At 38.9% G+C, this 13,225-nt stretch overlaps 1 protein-coding gene across 1 annotated transcript in view; it reads right to left on the bottom strand.

Moving 5' to 3' along the window:
* Positions 1-1,936: 1,936 nt before the first annotated feature.
* LOC129448419 (mitogen-activated protein kinase kinase kinase 5) overlaps positions 1,937-13,225 on the bottom strand; it is a 28,250-nt gene continuing 16,961 nt past the window's right edge. Inside the window, exons 19-28 of the mRNA XM_055210799.2 lie at positions 10,908-11,103; positions 8,590-8,749; positions 8,290-8,458; positions 7,943-8,125; positions 5,557-5,662; positions 5,219-5,450; positions 4,741-4,859; positions 4,186-4,271; positions 2,799-2,875; positions 1,937-2,720 (exon numbers count right to left, since the gene is read on the bottom strand). Of these exons, the coding sequence (XP_055066774.2) occupies positions 2,624-2,720; positions 2,799-2,875; positions 4,186-4,271; positions 4,741-4,859; positions 5,219-5,450; positions 5,557-5,662; positions 7,943-8,125; positions 8,290-8,458; positions 8,590-8,749; positions 10,908-11,103 (1,425 nt within the window). The 3' untranslated portion in view covers positions 1,937-2,623. The remainder of the gene's footprint in view (positions 2,721-2,798; positions 2,876-4,185; positions 4,272-4,740; positions 4,860-5,218; positions 5,451-5,556; positions 5,663-7,942; positions 8,126-8,289; positions 8,459-8,589; positions 8,750-10,907; positions 11,104-13,225) is intronic.

Below are 13,225 nucleotides of genomic sequence, written 5' to 3'. Positions count from 1 at the left end.
GCTTCCACAAAAGAGCCAAAAAAAGGTTTTCTTAATAGTAAGAAGGTGAATGAAATCGCTAAATAACATGCACTAAAAAAGTTCACAAATTATGAGAAAATACATAGCAAAGGAAAACATCTACACTGTAAAAAATACTTTGCTGCCTTAAATTTTTTTGTTGAATCAACTCGGATTTCAACTTCGAAGATCGAAGTCATTTCAACGTACTATAATTTATCTCGACTAGATATAAGTTGTTAAGCAAAGTATTTTTTACAAGGTATGGTCAAAGTAAACAATCTCTGACATGGAGGCGTCTGCTCCACCTGCCACTGTTTCACAAACATGTGGACAGCTTTGAACTACAACCAGATTTCAAGGGCAAACTATGCTCTGCCAGCCAATACACTTGCCAAGTCATTAAACAGCAATTTTCCAGTGATGTAAAATCAATTAAAGGGAAAGCGTTACATTGGACCAGCATTGTACGTCAGTGGGAAATGTCTTGCTTTCTTTCTAGCTAAATCGGAAAACTGCAGAAAACAGAATAACATCCCTGTTGAAGTAAATTAAGGCAGATAACAGATTAGATGGCATACAAATTCCCACTGAAGATTTAAGACCGTTATGGTGAAGGATCATATTTGGTACAAACTTTTTAGACTAGTTTTAAAAGTTTTTTTTTTTCTTCAAAACTTACAATTGTTACATAAAATGGTAGATTGGTCTAATTTATTTCAATTTATCTAATTTATTCAAATAGTAGGACTTATAAGCCCTAACAAACTGCTGGTTAGTCAGACTCGCTCTTAAAGGGACACTCCACTTTTTTTTAAAAATATGCTCATTTTCCAGCTCCCCTAGAGTTAAACATTTGATACCGTTTTGGAATCCATTCAGCTGATCTCCGTGTCTGGCGATACCTCTTTTAGCATAGCTTAGCATAATCCATTGAAACTGATTACACCAGTAGCATCACGCTCAAAAATAACCAAAGAGTTTCGGCACAGCACCCAAAAATAGTCCCCTTGGTTACTTTCAATAGCAGGGGACTATTTTCGGGGGCTGCGTAATATCATTGCGCATGCTGCAGCCATGTTACAGCAGCAAAGTCCTTGATTATTACGCCAGAATGAGAGTAGTTCCTAGCCAAATCTGCCTAGAAAATCGCAACTTTTAATTTTCTGTCGGTCTAAGTACACAATGTAACTACAGAAGAGTTACGTTTTATACATGAAAAACTCTTTGGTTATTTTTGAGTGCGATGCTAAATGGTCTAATCCGATTCAATGGATTGTGCTAAGCTATGCTAATAGTTGTACCGCCAGAACCGGAGATCAGCTGAATGGATTCCAAAATGGAAAAAAATCTCTAGGGGAGCTGGAAAATGAGCCTATTTTCAAAAAAAGAGCCTGATCTCCAAATAAGAGCCAGATGACTGTGATATATTGTAATAAAATTGATTCAATGCACTCAATGTGTTGAAAGAATAGAAAAGCCTAGCCCGTTGATTAGGTCATCTCCTTTATAAAGTAATTGTGTGATTAAGTCAATTTTCTTGCTTGATCATTGAAGTGGCAATGATACGATGATCACAGTCACATAAACCCTACAGAGAAAAACATCCATGCGGTAAGTACTAACATGGTCTTTAACCCGGAGCCCAGGGTAATAGTGTGACGTAGTGGCTGTTGCTATGGTACCATCAACAGTCTGAAAACAAAAGGGCAGCATGGATGTACTTTTTAGATTAGTCTTAGTGCATGCCATCACTTCTTCCAGGAGGCCTATGAACCACCCACCTGGCATCTGCCAGTATGTGTGTGTACAGTCAAATCACTGCACACTGAGAAATGTTAATAACACCAGTGAGATGTTCACACTGGGAAAATGATGACATAATGTGCTGTGTACATGAGGATGTTTTCCACAAAAAAGACAAATATGCATCAGCTTTGATTGTTATCATTTTACATATATTGTACAATATAAGAAATAACAGGACACTTTGATCATTAAAATAAAAAATCTTGCTTCATTAAATATGCATAAAGAACAAAGCAGGCAATATCACAGGCTTATAAAATAACTAAATTAAAACATGTATTTTTAAGACAAACTAGTAATCAAACTTGTTTCGCTGTTAGTATTATTTCAAGCTAACTGTCAGTATAAGTGTGAACAATTCATAAATACAAATACAGATTCTTTGTACCCTAATACATCTAATACCCTGCACATATAAAACATTTTCACATAATAAATGTTTGGATAAAGATTTCACAGAAAAATATATACTGAATCTTATTACAATATTCAACAGGTTATTCCTGAGAAACCTTAAGTTCACATACACCGTCATAAAAATGGACAAAAATGGCCCCAAGCTGACACTGGGGCACTAAAAAAACTAATATGAACTTTTTATGTGCAAATGTACTTTTTGAAAAGTTTGACAGCTAGGGATAACTTTCTGACCATTTCGTCTTCTGACAGTGTATTTCTTTTCTTGAAATGAATGTCTTTCATCTTAGTGTCACTTGATAACACATCAAAACAGTGCCAAATAAAAGGGCAGACTCTAAATTGCAAACTCACTGAGCTCATATCCTTAAAAAAAGAAACAGATTTAGTCTGTGTGTTAAAGAGCGGTGTCTTCGCCGTCCTCCTTAACTGGAGGGAGAAAAGACTTCCTCTGTTTGGAAATAGCAGCCCACAAGCGACACAGCATCCCACCTCTGAAAAACATACATGAATAGATTTCTTACTGCAAGTTTTCTTTTTACATAGGTGTGCTTACAACATGATTTACTTACTTGATGCCACAGTATTGCAAGTCATCTCTGCATGTGAGATGGATGAGACTATCCAAGGTGAAGTCATGAAAAACAAGCTTAAAGATAAAAGCATACGATTACATCAACATGGTTTACCTTCATTAAATCATGACAATCCTAAACTTCTGAACAGTAGTATATATCTAAAACAGGGGTCTCCGGCTCGTGACTGCTCATCCGAGGGGCGCAAATTCAAAATATGTGTTCGGAGTGTCATGTGTGTTGCTTGTGTATGTGTTTGTTGTGTGAACCATGTGCATCACGTGTTTTGTCAAAATAAGTGCCTGCTGCACATGCGTCAAAACCGTTTATGATAAAAGAACGCTCACGTTCACAAAATACACGCTAGACACTCCCTTAACAGTAAACTCTGATTACAGATGAGATTATGCGAGTATCTGACAAACGCGAGCGTCTCTCCTATCATAAACCCTCTAGATGCGTCTGCAGCAGGCACTTATTTTGACAAGACACGTGATAGGATCACTCAATGCGCAGAACACATACTTTTGAAATTACGAACCACACACATGACGGGCTACATACATGTTGTGATGAACTTCGCATCGAGCGCCCTCGAAAAAAGAAGTCACCGGCCGCCACTGGTCTCCAATTTTGCTTTTGTGAGCAAGGGCTACCACAATGGATAAAACAATCTGGAGGGCTGATTTTATTTTGTTACTTGTTGATATGTTTTTTCATTGTTTACAATGTAAACATACATAAAAGAAGCCAAGCTATTATAATAAATATGTAATAAATAAATATTAAAATTGAGGCTTTTAATAGAATTCACAGACTCGACCACTGATCTAAAATAACTATGAAAAGCTCAGATGCAAAAGCTGCTAAATGCCACCTCAGTCAAAAACGACATAATGATATTGACCAAATGCTTTTAGCATCTTCATCAAAAAACATTCAGAAAAAAAAACGATTTGTTAGCAAAATCCGTTAAACGCGACATTGATTTTTCAGCAAAGTCCTCTAAGTGCACAGATAAAGAACTGAATAAACAACGCTATGCGTACATCAAGACGTAACAGTTTTTTTACTCGGTTAAAGGAGGTTTACAAAATAATTTAGAATATTGACAAAATTTTTAAGCCTTTCTACCTATTCAAAAAGGATTCTGAAGACTTTTGGAGATTTATGTACTTAGAGGGTTTTGCAGTGAAAGAGTCAAATTGTTAAACATAAGGCATTTCAAATAACTTTTTCATTCCCATTAAAATTAAACTACTGAACCTAAACATCAGAACCTGATAAAAAAATGCCAATTTACAGGAAAACACGCCAGATGCACTTATGTTGTTTTGAATATGAGCTCTTCATATATTGTACGATTTCCAAAAAGTCCACTCACTATTTCAATTGTTTTCTCATCCACAGGGACGCCTTTTAACCAGCGGACCATAGCGTTGTACTGGGGATTGTGGGATATTTTCTTATCTGTGGGAAAGAATGATCAAACACACACATTGGCATGACAAACTGAATTACATAACTGATACTAACATGATATATCAATAACACAATTTAAATTCTTTTCCCAGTGATATGCAATTACTGCAAAAAGACCCACGACAAAAAGTATAGAGCTGTGTTTCCGCCAAACAATAGGATTTTTCTACTATATACACAGACTGAAAACACAAGGCCTGAGGGTCAGGCTTAAACTAAGGATAGTCGAGGTTGGGTAACAGATGACACAACATCTCCATTGTATCAAAACTACTGCCCTAACTAAACCCATGCAGTGGCATGTGGAGTCTTGATGTGATAATTTAACACTCATCGTTCCTTGGCCACACCTCGGGAGAGAACTGTCTTTTAGTTTACGTAGGAAATGAGTGACTGATGATATCATGAAAAAAACGATGCGGTATAAATGGTCCCAGGGTAATAAAAAGGAAGTAACCTGTAGCAGCAGAGGAAGCTTTGACCTCCAGGGTGTTGATTTGCGTTTGTGTCATCTGTAGCGAGTTCCTGAGAAGTTCCTGGTATTCCTTCTCCTTTACATTCAACTCAATCAGCAACCTGGAACACAGCATGAACAATTTCCAACAGCTTGAAAACGGTTTTCATTTACTGCCCCCGTGTGGTGACATTTTAAGAATAAAAACTTTGCTGCTGCTTTAAAGACTTGCATACAGGTGTATCTTTATCATACAGTTTCAGTAATGTTGCATTCGATCTTTACTACAATCAGGAAATACAATACATCTAATAAAAACAAAAAGCCAAACATTAAAGCAGCATTTAATGTACTGCAGATGTAATTTAGCCTATGGCTAACTCTGGTACAATGCATCAAATGGTAATATTTATGTTGAAAATTGTACATTGTCCGTAATAAAAAAAAAATATTTAGAAAGGTACAGTAAGATGTCTGATACCTCCTGGACTCAAGTCGGAGTTCAGACAGCTCCTTTGTGAGTGAGGAGTGATTGGAGACGAGATTCTTGGCCAGTTTCTCATCACTCTCTTCAGATCTCTGAGTGATATCAGATTCCTCATTGAGCGTTATGAGAGGAATGATAGTTTCCCTAGGATCAGCCTCACAGGGTTGCTCGGTTTCTAGAGAGCTTTCCTCGTTTTCAAACGATGACTGTAGCTGAAGCTTGAGCTCTGAGAAACACATGGAAATGGATTTTGTGTGAGTAGCAGAGCATTCATTGGTGCAATAAAGGTTATAGGAGGACCATGTCACTTCCAAACAGGTGCTTTTTCATACCTGGGAGCAGAACCGTAATGGCATCCTGTACAGCCTGTCTCAGCAAGTTGTCCAAAGCAAACATCCAATGAGGTTTAATCTGCTGTTTCTTCAGAACCTTCTTTACCTATAAACCAAAGCAGCACTTTTACATTAACTTCATTTAATATTTCGAAAATAGGATTTTCTGAAAAAAATGCAATAATCATGATTTGCTAATGAGTGGTTGCTAGGGTGTTGCTATGCTGCGTTTCCCAACCCTGTGCACATTTTGGATGTTTCCCACATCTGACCCCACTATTTCTCTCACAGAGGCTGTGTCCGAATAACATCCATTTTTAGTGGTGTCTGAAATCATAGTGCACATTATTGAGTGCACCATATGCACAGTAATATTGAGTGTTAAAGGTACATTGTAGGGAATAGTGAATGAGGGGCTGGGGGCTATTTTGGACACAGCCCAAGTCTCTACTTATGAGCTAATGAGTGGATTCAGGTGTGTTCGAATATAAAGAGTTTGAAAATGTGTGGTGTGCGTCCGGGAACACTTCCCAGGGTTGGAAAACACTCTGTATGGGGTTTAAGGCCGGTGACACACTGGCTGCGTGGCGTGAGCGTGGCGTTTCTGTTGCGTGTCAGTTGCGTGGCGGCTGCGTTGCGTTTTCTGTGACTTTACACACCAGTACCGTGTCTGACGCGGAGCCGGCGCGCTGCTGCTGCTGTAGGTGACATAGAGGGTTTATACCCATCTCACATAGAGGGAACCCGCAGACAGACCAGGCTCTTGTCTTCACAACAACAATTTCAACTTCATGTTAAGCATAAATATAAAGCTGATAAAGGAGACATTCAACAGTATTGATGGCAAAATTGACTAAGTTTGACAGGTGCATATTTGAAAATCAATCATTATTTATTTATGTATATTTTAAATTACATTTATATCTGAATGTATGACAACCTATAGACTTTTAAACATCAAAATGTAATTCATTTAAATGTATTTGTGTACTAAATGACATGTAAACATATTTTCCTATTCTATTTTGCCTGGAAACGATTCCAACAAGCTTGTGTCTCGCGTGAAAAATAGCCGTTGGTTCTATTTCTAGCAAGCACGCGTTTTCCGCGAGTCTCACGCAGGCAGTCTGCAAGCTTTAACCTGTTAACATGGGACCCGAATTAAAAACGGACACGCCATGCAGCTGAGACGCTTACGCCACGCATCCAGTGTGTCAACGGCCTAAGTGTTCTTAATGGCGTTTTTCCATTGCATAGTACCCCACGGTTTGGGTCAGGTCATGCTCACCTCACTTTGGCCTGGTTAGCTTTCCATCGAGTTTAGTAACACTTCGGAGTGGGAGGGATTATAGGCGTGTTGTTATATTTGCGGTGCCTACTGCTGTGACATCATACAAGTTAGAGCGTCGTACATTTCCATACATTAATTTCTTTCTCAGTCCGCCACAAAATTAAAATTGACCACCAGAAATAGATGTTTGCATATCGCGTTTATCACTACCTCTGTCTCACATGCCAGTTTCTGTACAAACACCCGTGGCGTCAGTCGACGCGCTCCGCTGAGCCTCATTTAAGTTGCATTTCAGCATATATGCGGACGTGCACGTCGCGAATGTGCTGCCACAAACTGCAAGTCTGGAAAAAACTGTTATGGTGCTCCTGATTCTCAACCTGTGGATGTATTCATCGCTAAAAGCGAGTTTGGGAACTTACAGCGAAGCACAGATGACAACAGGTTTACTCAATGCAAGCTAGCATGAAGGTAAAGCTAATCTTTTACATTATAGCAATGACGCTGGTTGTGACGATTCTCTCAGACCAATCAGTGATCTACAGTGTCTATCAGATCTATCAGCATGGGTCGCTTGGAACCCCAACCGAGGTGGTAGTAAAAAAAGTATCAGGTACTACGTACTGCAACCAGTGGAAAAGCCCCCAAAAGTAAGTTGACCCGACCCAACCAAAACCAAACCATGGGGTACTCTGCAATGGAAAAGCGCCATTAGTGTCTTGCTATGGTGTTCTGAGGATATCTCCTTGGCTACACAAATCAAAGGATTTTTTTTTTTGGCCAATTTTAGTGTTTGAATCTATTCACCTTAGAAATAGCACAGTTTTTACGGTTTTCTACAAAACTATAACCTAGATATCTGTAATATTGCATGATGAAATCAATGTGAAATCACACACACACACAAAAAAATGGATTTGCATGATTCACGAGAGACTCATTTTCAGGCCGGAAAAGCCGGAATTCCAGATTTATCCGGAAAAATCACACCCCTGAAATTATATCATTAAACTTTAGCCTGGATTTCTGGCCTTTAATTTTACATGCTTAGACAGTCTTCAACAAACAAAAGTAAACTGAAAGTAAATCACATACTGCATCCTGAAAGCTAAAGAGCGCCGCCTGTAGGCTGCTGAGGGGCACGGCGTCATTCAGTAGGGTGGAGCGCAACTTTAGCAGGCTATTAGTCAGGTGTCTCTTGTCTGGAGAGCGGATGTTCTCTCCTAGGTAGCCAATCAGCTCGCTGATGTGATCTGAGGTGATACCGTGCTCCTCTGTCTGGAAGATGGGAAAAAAGATAAGCATGTTTTCACACATGCCTCAGTTCAGAAGTATTTAGACCTTTGAGAAGAAACGCTGGTGGTTTGTCAGCATTCCACGTCATATACTCGAGATGTTTCCAAGATAAATTGACACAGTGGTGTGTGTGTGTGTGAATGTACCTGCGGCAATGTTTCCTGAATGTTTTGAATCACGTCATTGATGTACTCGGTTAGAATTCTGTTTAGTGTGTCTCTCCTTTCGCTGTCCTTTCTCAACATGAACAGACCTAAATTCTCCCCAGAGCCTGATGGGCTTGTCGTCATGTCTCCTTGGGGATCATCTGGCACCCTATCAACAGGAATTGCATATGCGATGCAAACAAATATCCAAACATGTGCATATAGATATATACAACATTTTAGGCGCTATGAGTGTGCTGAAGTCAGTATGTAAATCTGGGGTTGGAAGCGTTGACTCACGCCAAGAAGCTGCTGGAACTGGAAGGACTTGCGGCGATGTCATTTACTTTGAGAAGAGGTGTGGTCCTCCTCACATCAAAAGAGTTGGACAATTCACTGTGGTCAACGTCTGCGTTTTCCACACGCAAAGCGATGGGTACGGACATGCTCCTGTGAAAGTCTGCAATAACAAACAAGAACAAATAAACTCGCATGATTAATTTTTAAGACCTCATGGCTTTCAAGCAATGTGTGTTAGCGGTGACATCATCTATTTGAGAATAAAGGTTGTCAACATAGACTAGAAGATACTGTATATGCTCTTCAAATGCCTTAAAAGGCTTTGCACTTTTGACTATATACAACACTGTGCAAAAGTCTTAAGTCACCACCAGCACCACCACCAGACTTGTTGTTTTAGAAGTTTTAATGTCCATCCATATTTATTTTTCAATCTATTTTATTAAGATACCAACAAAAAAATACTGGAATTATGCACAAAAAAACAATAAATTCTTTAGGCATCGTCAGTGTTTAGTGTGAACTCTCTTGGCACTAAACACATCTTGAGTGTTTTTGAGCAGAATGAAGTAAAAAGACTAATTTCTTTAAAATTAGGATTTAATTTTATTTAGGTTTAAGAGATGCTGCAATTTCCTGCTATTGCTCAACTTGATGGGAAAAACTTGACACATCAATTTACATTTTTATGTAGTTTTACTACATACACATTTCCTGTATTTTCTGGATGTATTCTATTAAGGAGACTGAGAAACAATTACATATGCTCACTATAACATTGCAAAACAACAAATCTAATTCTGGCATGTACTGTATGATTTTGAAACATTAGGCAGAGCCTTCGGCCTGACCTCAATTCTTTTGTATTGGCAAATTAAAATTTTTGGGTTAACTATTCCTTTAAAGAAACTGTATGTAGGTTTCTGACTTTACAAAATAAAAAAGTACTAAAATATATTCATAGATATATAGGAAACATCCTTAGTTCACGTATCTGTTTCTCTAAAAAACACTGTGGTTGCCAGTTTTACTGTTGCTTAAATGTGACCTCCAGTGTATGCAACCTCCGAAAATGAGCCGCAGATTGTTATAAAAATCCACTTGAGCGGGTTGGTAATTTGCAGACAACAAAAAACATTGCAAACATAAAAAAGAGCAGATAACAGGGCTCCAGACTAACTTTTTTCACTAGGAGTACAGTGGCCCCCAACTGAAAATTTTAGGGGCACAACCAGAAAATTTAGGGGCACACACAGTAAATCAACCTGCTAACCAAATATTCACATTTCTACTAATTGCCACTGTATTACTAATAAATAATTTAATGATAGATGCAGAAAGTAGTGTGCTGTTTCAAATTCAGTGTCACATTACAAAAAAAAATGGTCAAATTTTATGTGCAACTGGATGTAAAATTCAGTGGAACACTCTATAATTGCGCGTTTTTTCACTATGTTGTCAAGCATGTTTGTCATGTGGCGGCCACTGTAGCTTTACTATGCGTTTTGAAAGGAAAGGGTGAGCTGTGGACTTGAGCAATTGGTTGAAATTCACAATCTCACCGCTAGATGCCTCTAAAAATCTACACAGTGGACTTTTAAAGAGGCCAGATTTAAAAAGACTCTCCACTTTTTAAAAGAAATATGCTTATTTTCCAGCTCCCCTTACTGTTTTCGAATCCATTCAGCTGATCTCCGGGTCTGGCACTACCACTTTTAGCATAGCTTAGCAAAATCCATTGAATCCAATTAAACAATTAGCATCGCGCTCAAAAATAACCATTGCGCTATTTAAAACTTCAATATTTTCCTATTTAACTGACGTAACATGGCTGAAGGAGGTGCAATGATATTACGTAGTGCCCGAAAATAGTCCCCTGCTATTGAAAGATACCAAGGGCTCTATTTTCGGCTGTTGCGTAATATCATTGCGCCTCCTGCAGCCATGCTACGGCAGCAAACACCTTGATTATTACGCCAGAATGAGAGTATAGTTTCTAGCCACAGAAAATCGCAACTTTTAATTTTCCGTTGGTCTTAGTAGACAATGTAACCACAGAAGAGTCAAGCTTTAAATAGGAAAAATATTGAAACTCTTTACTTATTTTTTAGTCATGATGCTAATGGTCTAATCAGATTCAATGGATTATGCTAAGCTATGCTAAAAGTGGTACCGCCAGACCCGGAGATCAGCTGAATGGATTCCAAAACTGTAAGATTCAAATGTCAAACCCTAGGGGAGCTGAAAAATGAGTATATTAAAAAAAAAAAAAAGTGGAGTAACATTTACATTTACAAGGGTCTAAGTTATTGGCTCACCATGAGGTTCTTTCAGGAGGTTATCTGCCTGAAGTTTTGCTTTTTTTCTTGCGCTGCCCTTCAGAAAGCTGTTCTTTGAGAGCTCAGAAGTCGTGGCCCTCTTATCTGGGTTGGGTTCAAAGCAGCACATGATGAAACCTTTAGCCTCCTCTGACATGCACTCTGGCACTGTGGGGTGGATCTTAAACATGCCCACCTGCAGGGGTACAATTTTCAGGCAAACCAGGTGTGTTTTTTTTCATGAGAGAACATTTGAGGTTAAATTAAACAAATATGCAATGAAAGCTTGAGATGATAGCAATGACCACATGTAATGTGGCGAAGGAATGTAAATAAGCCTTACAGTTTATTTGAAGTAGTTATATAACAGTCTTTATATAATAATTAGTTTCAGATGTTGATACCGATTGGTCAGCTGTGCTTAACTAAAAAATAGGAACAGCTATGACGCAAAACTGTGCACCACCCCTATTGTGTTTGTTGCGTAACAGTGTTTTGTATAATCTTAGTGCCAGAAATATTGCTTCGGGCCATGTGATGAGGGTGTCTTACAAAATGCTTAGTTCAGGGGTCTCCAACCTTTTTTCATTGGAGAGCTACTTTCTAAAAAATAAAAGTGGTCGAGAGCTACTTGTGTCACGTTATACCTAAAACACTGGTCTATTAACTCACTGTGATTTGAACTCTTTCCTGCCAGCATTTTTTTTTTTTAAAGTTGCCAGCCAGTGCAAGCATTTTTTTATTTTTCACAAAATTGTAATACCTTTCAGAAAATGCTTTTCTTTAAACATAAACATACGATACATCAAATGAAAGAACACATCCTACAACAAAAAAAAACTTTCATGTTGTCTTTATACTTTTTTATCACCTCTTGTAAGATTCTTCCAAAAATACCACATTTTGAATAAAAAAATCAATTATTAAAGATCAGATTTAGAAAGATGATCCAAACATGGAGTATTTACTGCTTTTGGATTCATAATAGGGATGTGCATGTATGTCACATGGCTCTCTCGTATCTCTTGACATTTTATGTTTAAATATGAGATGATAACCCATTGAACCTGTGACGACGACTGTATTTTCGTTTGATCAAAAATGAATCCAAAAATGACGGCATCTATTTTAACCATAGTGCCTCGACTCGAGATGTGCGCGGATCGTCCGGTTGCCACGGCGCGAGCTTTACAGCGTTGCGCGGATCGTCCGGTTGCCCCGGCGCGGGCTTTAAAGCGTTGCGCCTATCGTCCGGTTGCCGCGGCCCGGGCTTCACAACATTGCGGAGATCGTCCGGTTGCCGCGGCCCGGGCTTCACAGCATTGCGGAGATCGTCCGGTTGCCGCGGGCTTCACCGCGTTGCGCGGATCGTCCGGCGTGGGTGCGCGGACTTATCTGTTTGTTTTTGAATCATAAATGTTAAATTACTGATGTCATATGATACGCCGGTCTACACAGCTCAACGCGACGTCAAACACGTACCCACAGTCTTTACTACCACAGGCGCTTGTAACACTAACCAGACATCCAAATGCGCCATAACCACAGAAAATAAATAAATATATAAACCCGCGAGCGAGCTACCTGCAATTAAGACACGAGCTACCAGTAGCTCGCGAGCGACGTGTTGGAGACCCCTGGCTTAGTTGCTGAGTAAATGGGGGCTGGGGTGCAAATTTTTTTTTAGAAAATCCGACTTTTCCATGTTTAAGTGCTATAATTAGGTCCCCAATGCTGGTTTTTCAGATTTCGCCTGTTTTGTGACGTAGGTAGCAAGGCCAATTACAATAATACCGCCCACCTAACCTGTTCTATCCAACCACAGAATAGAGACACAGCGCAGTTATGCTAATTTGAAAACTAGGGCTGTCACGATTATGAAATTTGGCTGACGGTTAATTGACTAATAAATTGTGACAATTATGGAAATTAATTGCCTGTTTTAGGGCTTTGATGATTATGCTTTGACATTTAATTATCATATTTTTTTTTCTTTGTTTATGAAATAATTTTCACATATTGTTGTGATTATTTAAATTAAATCTTTTGTGAGGTTTACCTGCCAGTAAATATTATACACAACACATATTTAAAAGTAATCTGATACGGTCTCGTTTATACAGGCGCTGCAGCTCCCTCTTGTGTTTTTAGAGAGATGTGCAATCATTGCGGTGATCTGAAAGCATCGTGATGAGGTCAAACAATTGCAACGAGATGATTGTTTAATCATTGTGACAGCCCTATTGAAAACCATGTCCACCGGGGGGAAAACAATCCAATCGTCTACATTCACTTTGGATTGCGAGAGGCCACCTCCT

This window comes from Misgurnus anguillicaudatus, chromosome 10 (assembly GCF_027580225.2).
Source record: "Misgurnus anguillicaudatus chromosome 10, ASM2758022v2, whole genome shotgun sequence".
Taxonomy (NCBI): domain Eukaryota; kingdom Metazoa; phylum Chordata; class Actinopteri; order Cypriniformes; family Cobitidae; genus Misgurnus; species Misgurnus anguillicaudatus.
The sequence above is the reverse complement of the archived record's forward strand: the minus strand, read 5'-3'. Positions and strand labels throughout refer to the sequence as shown.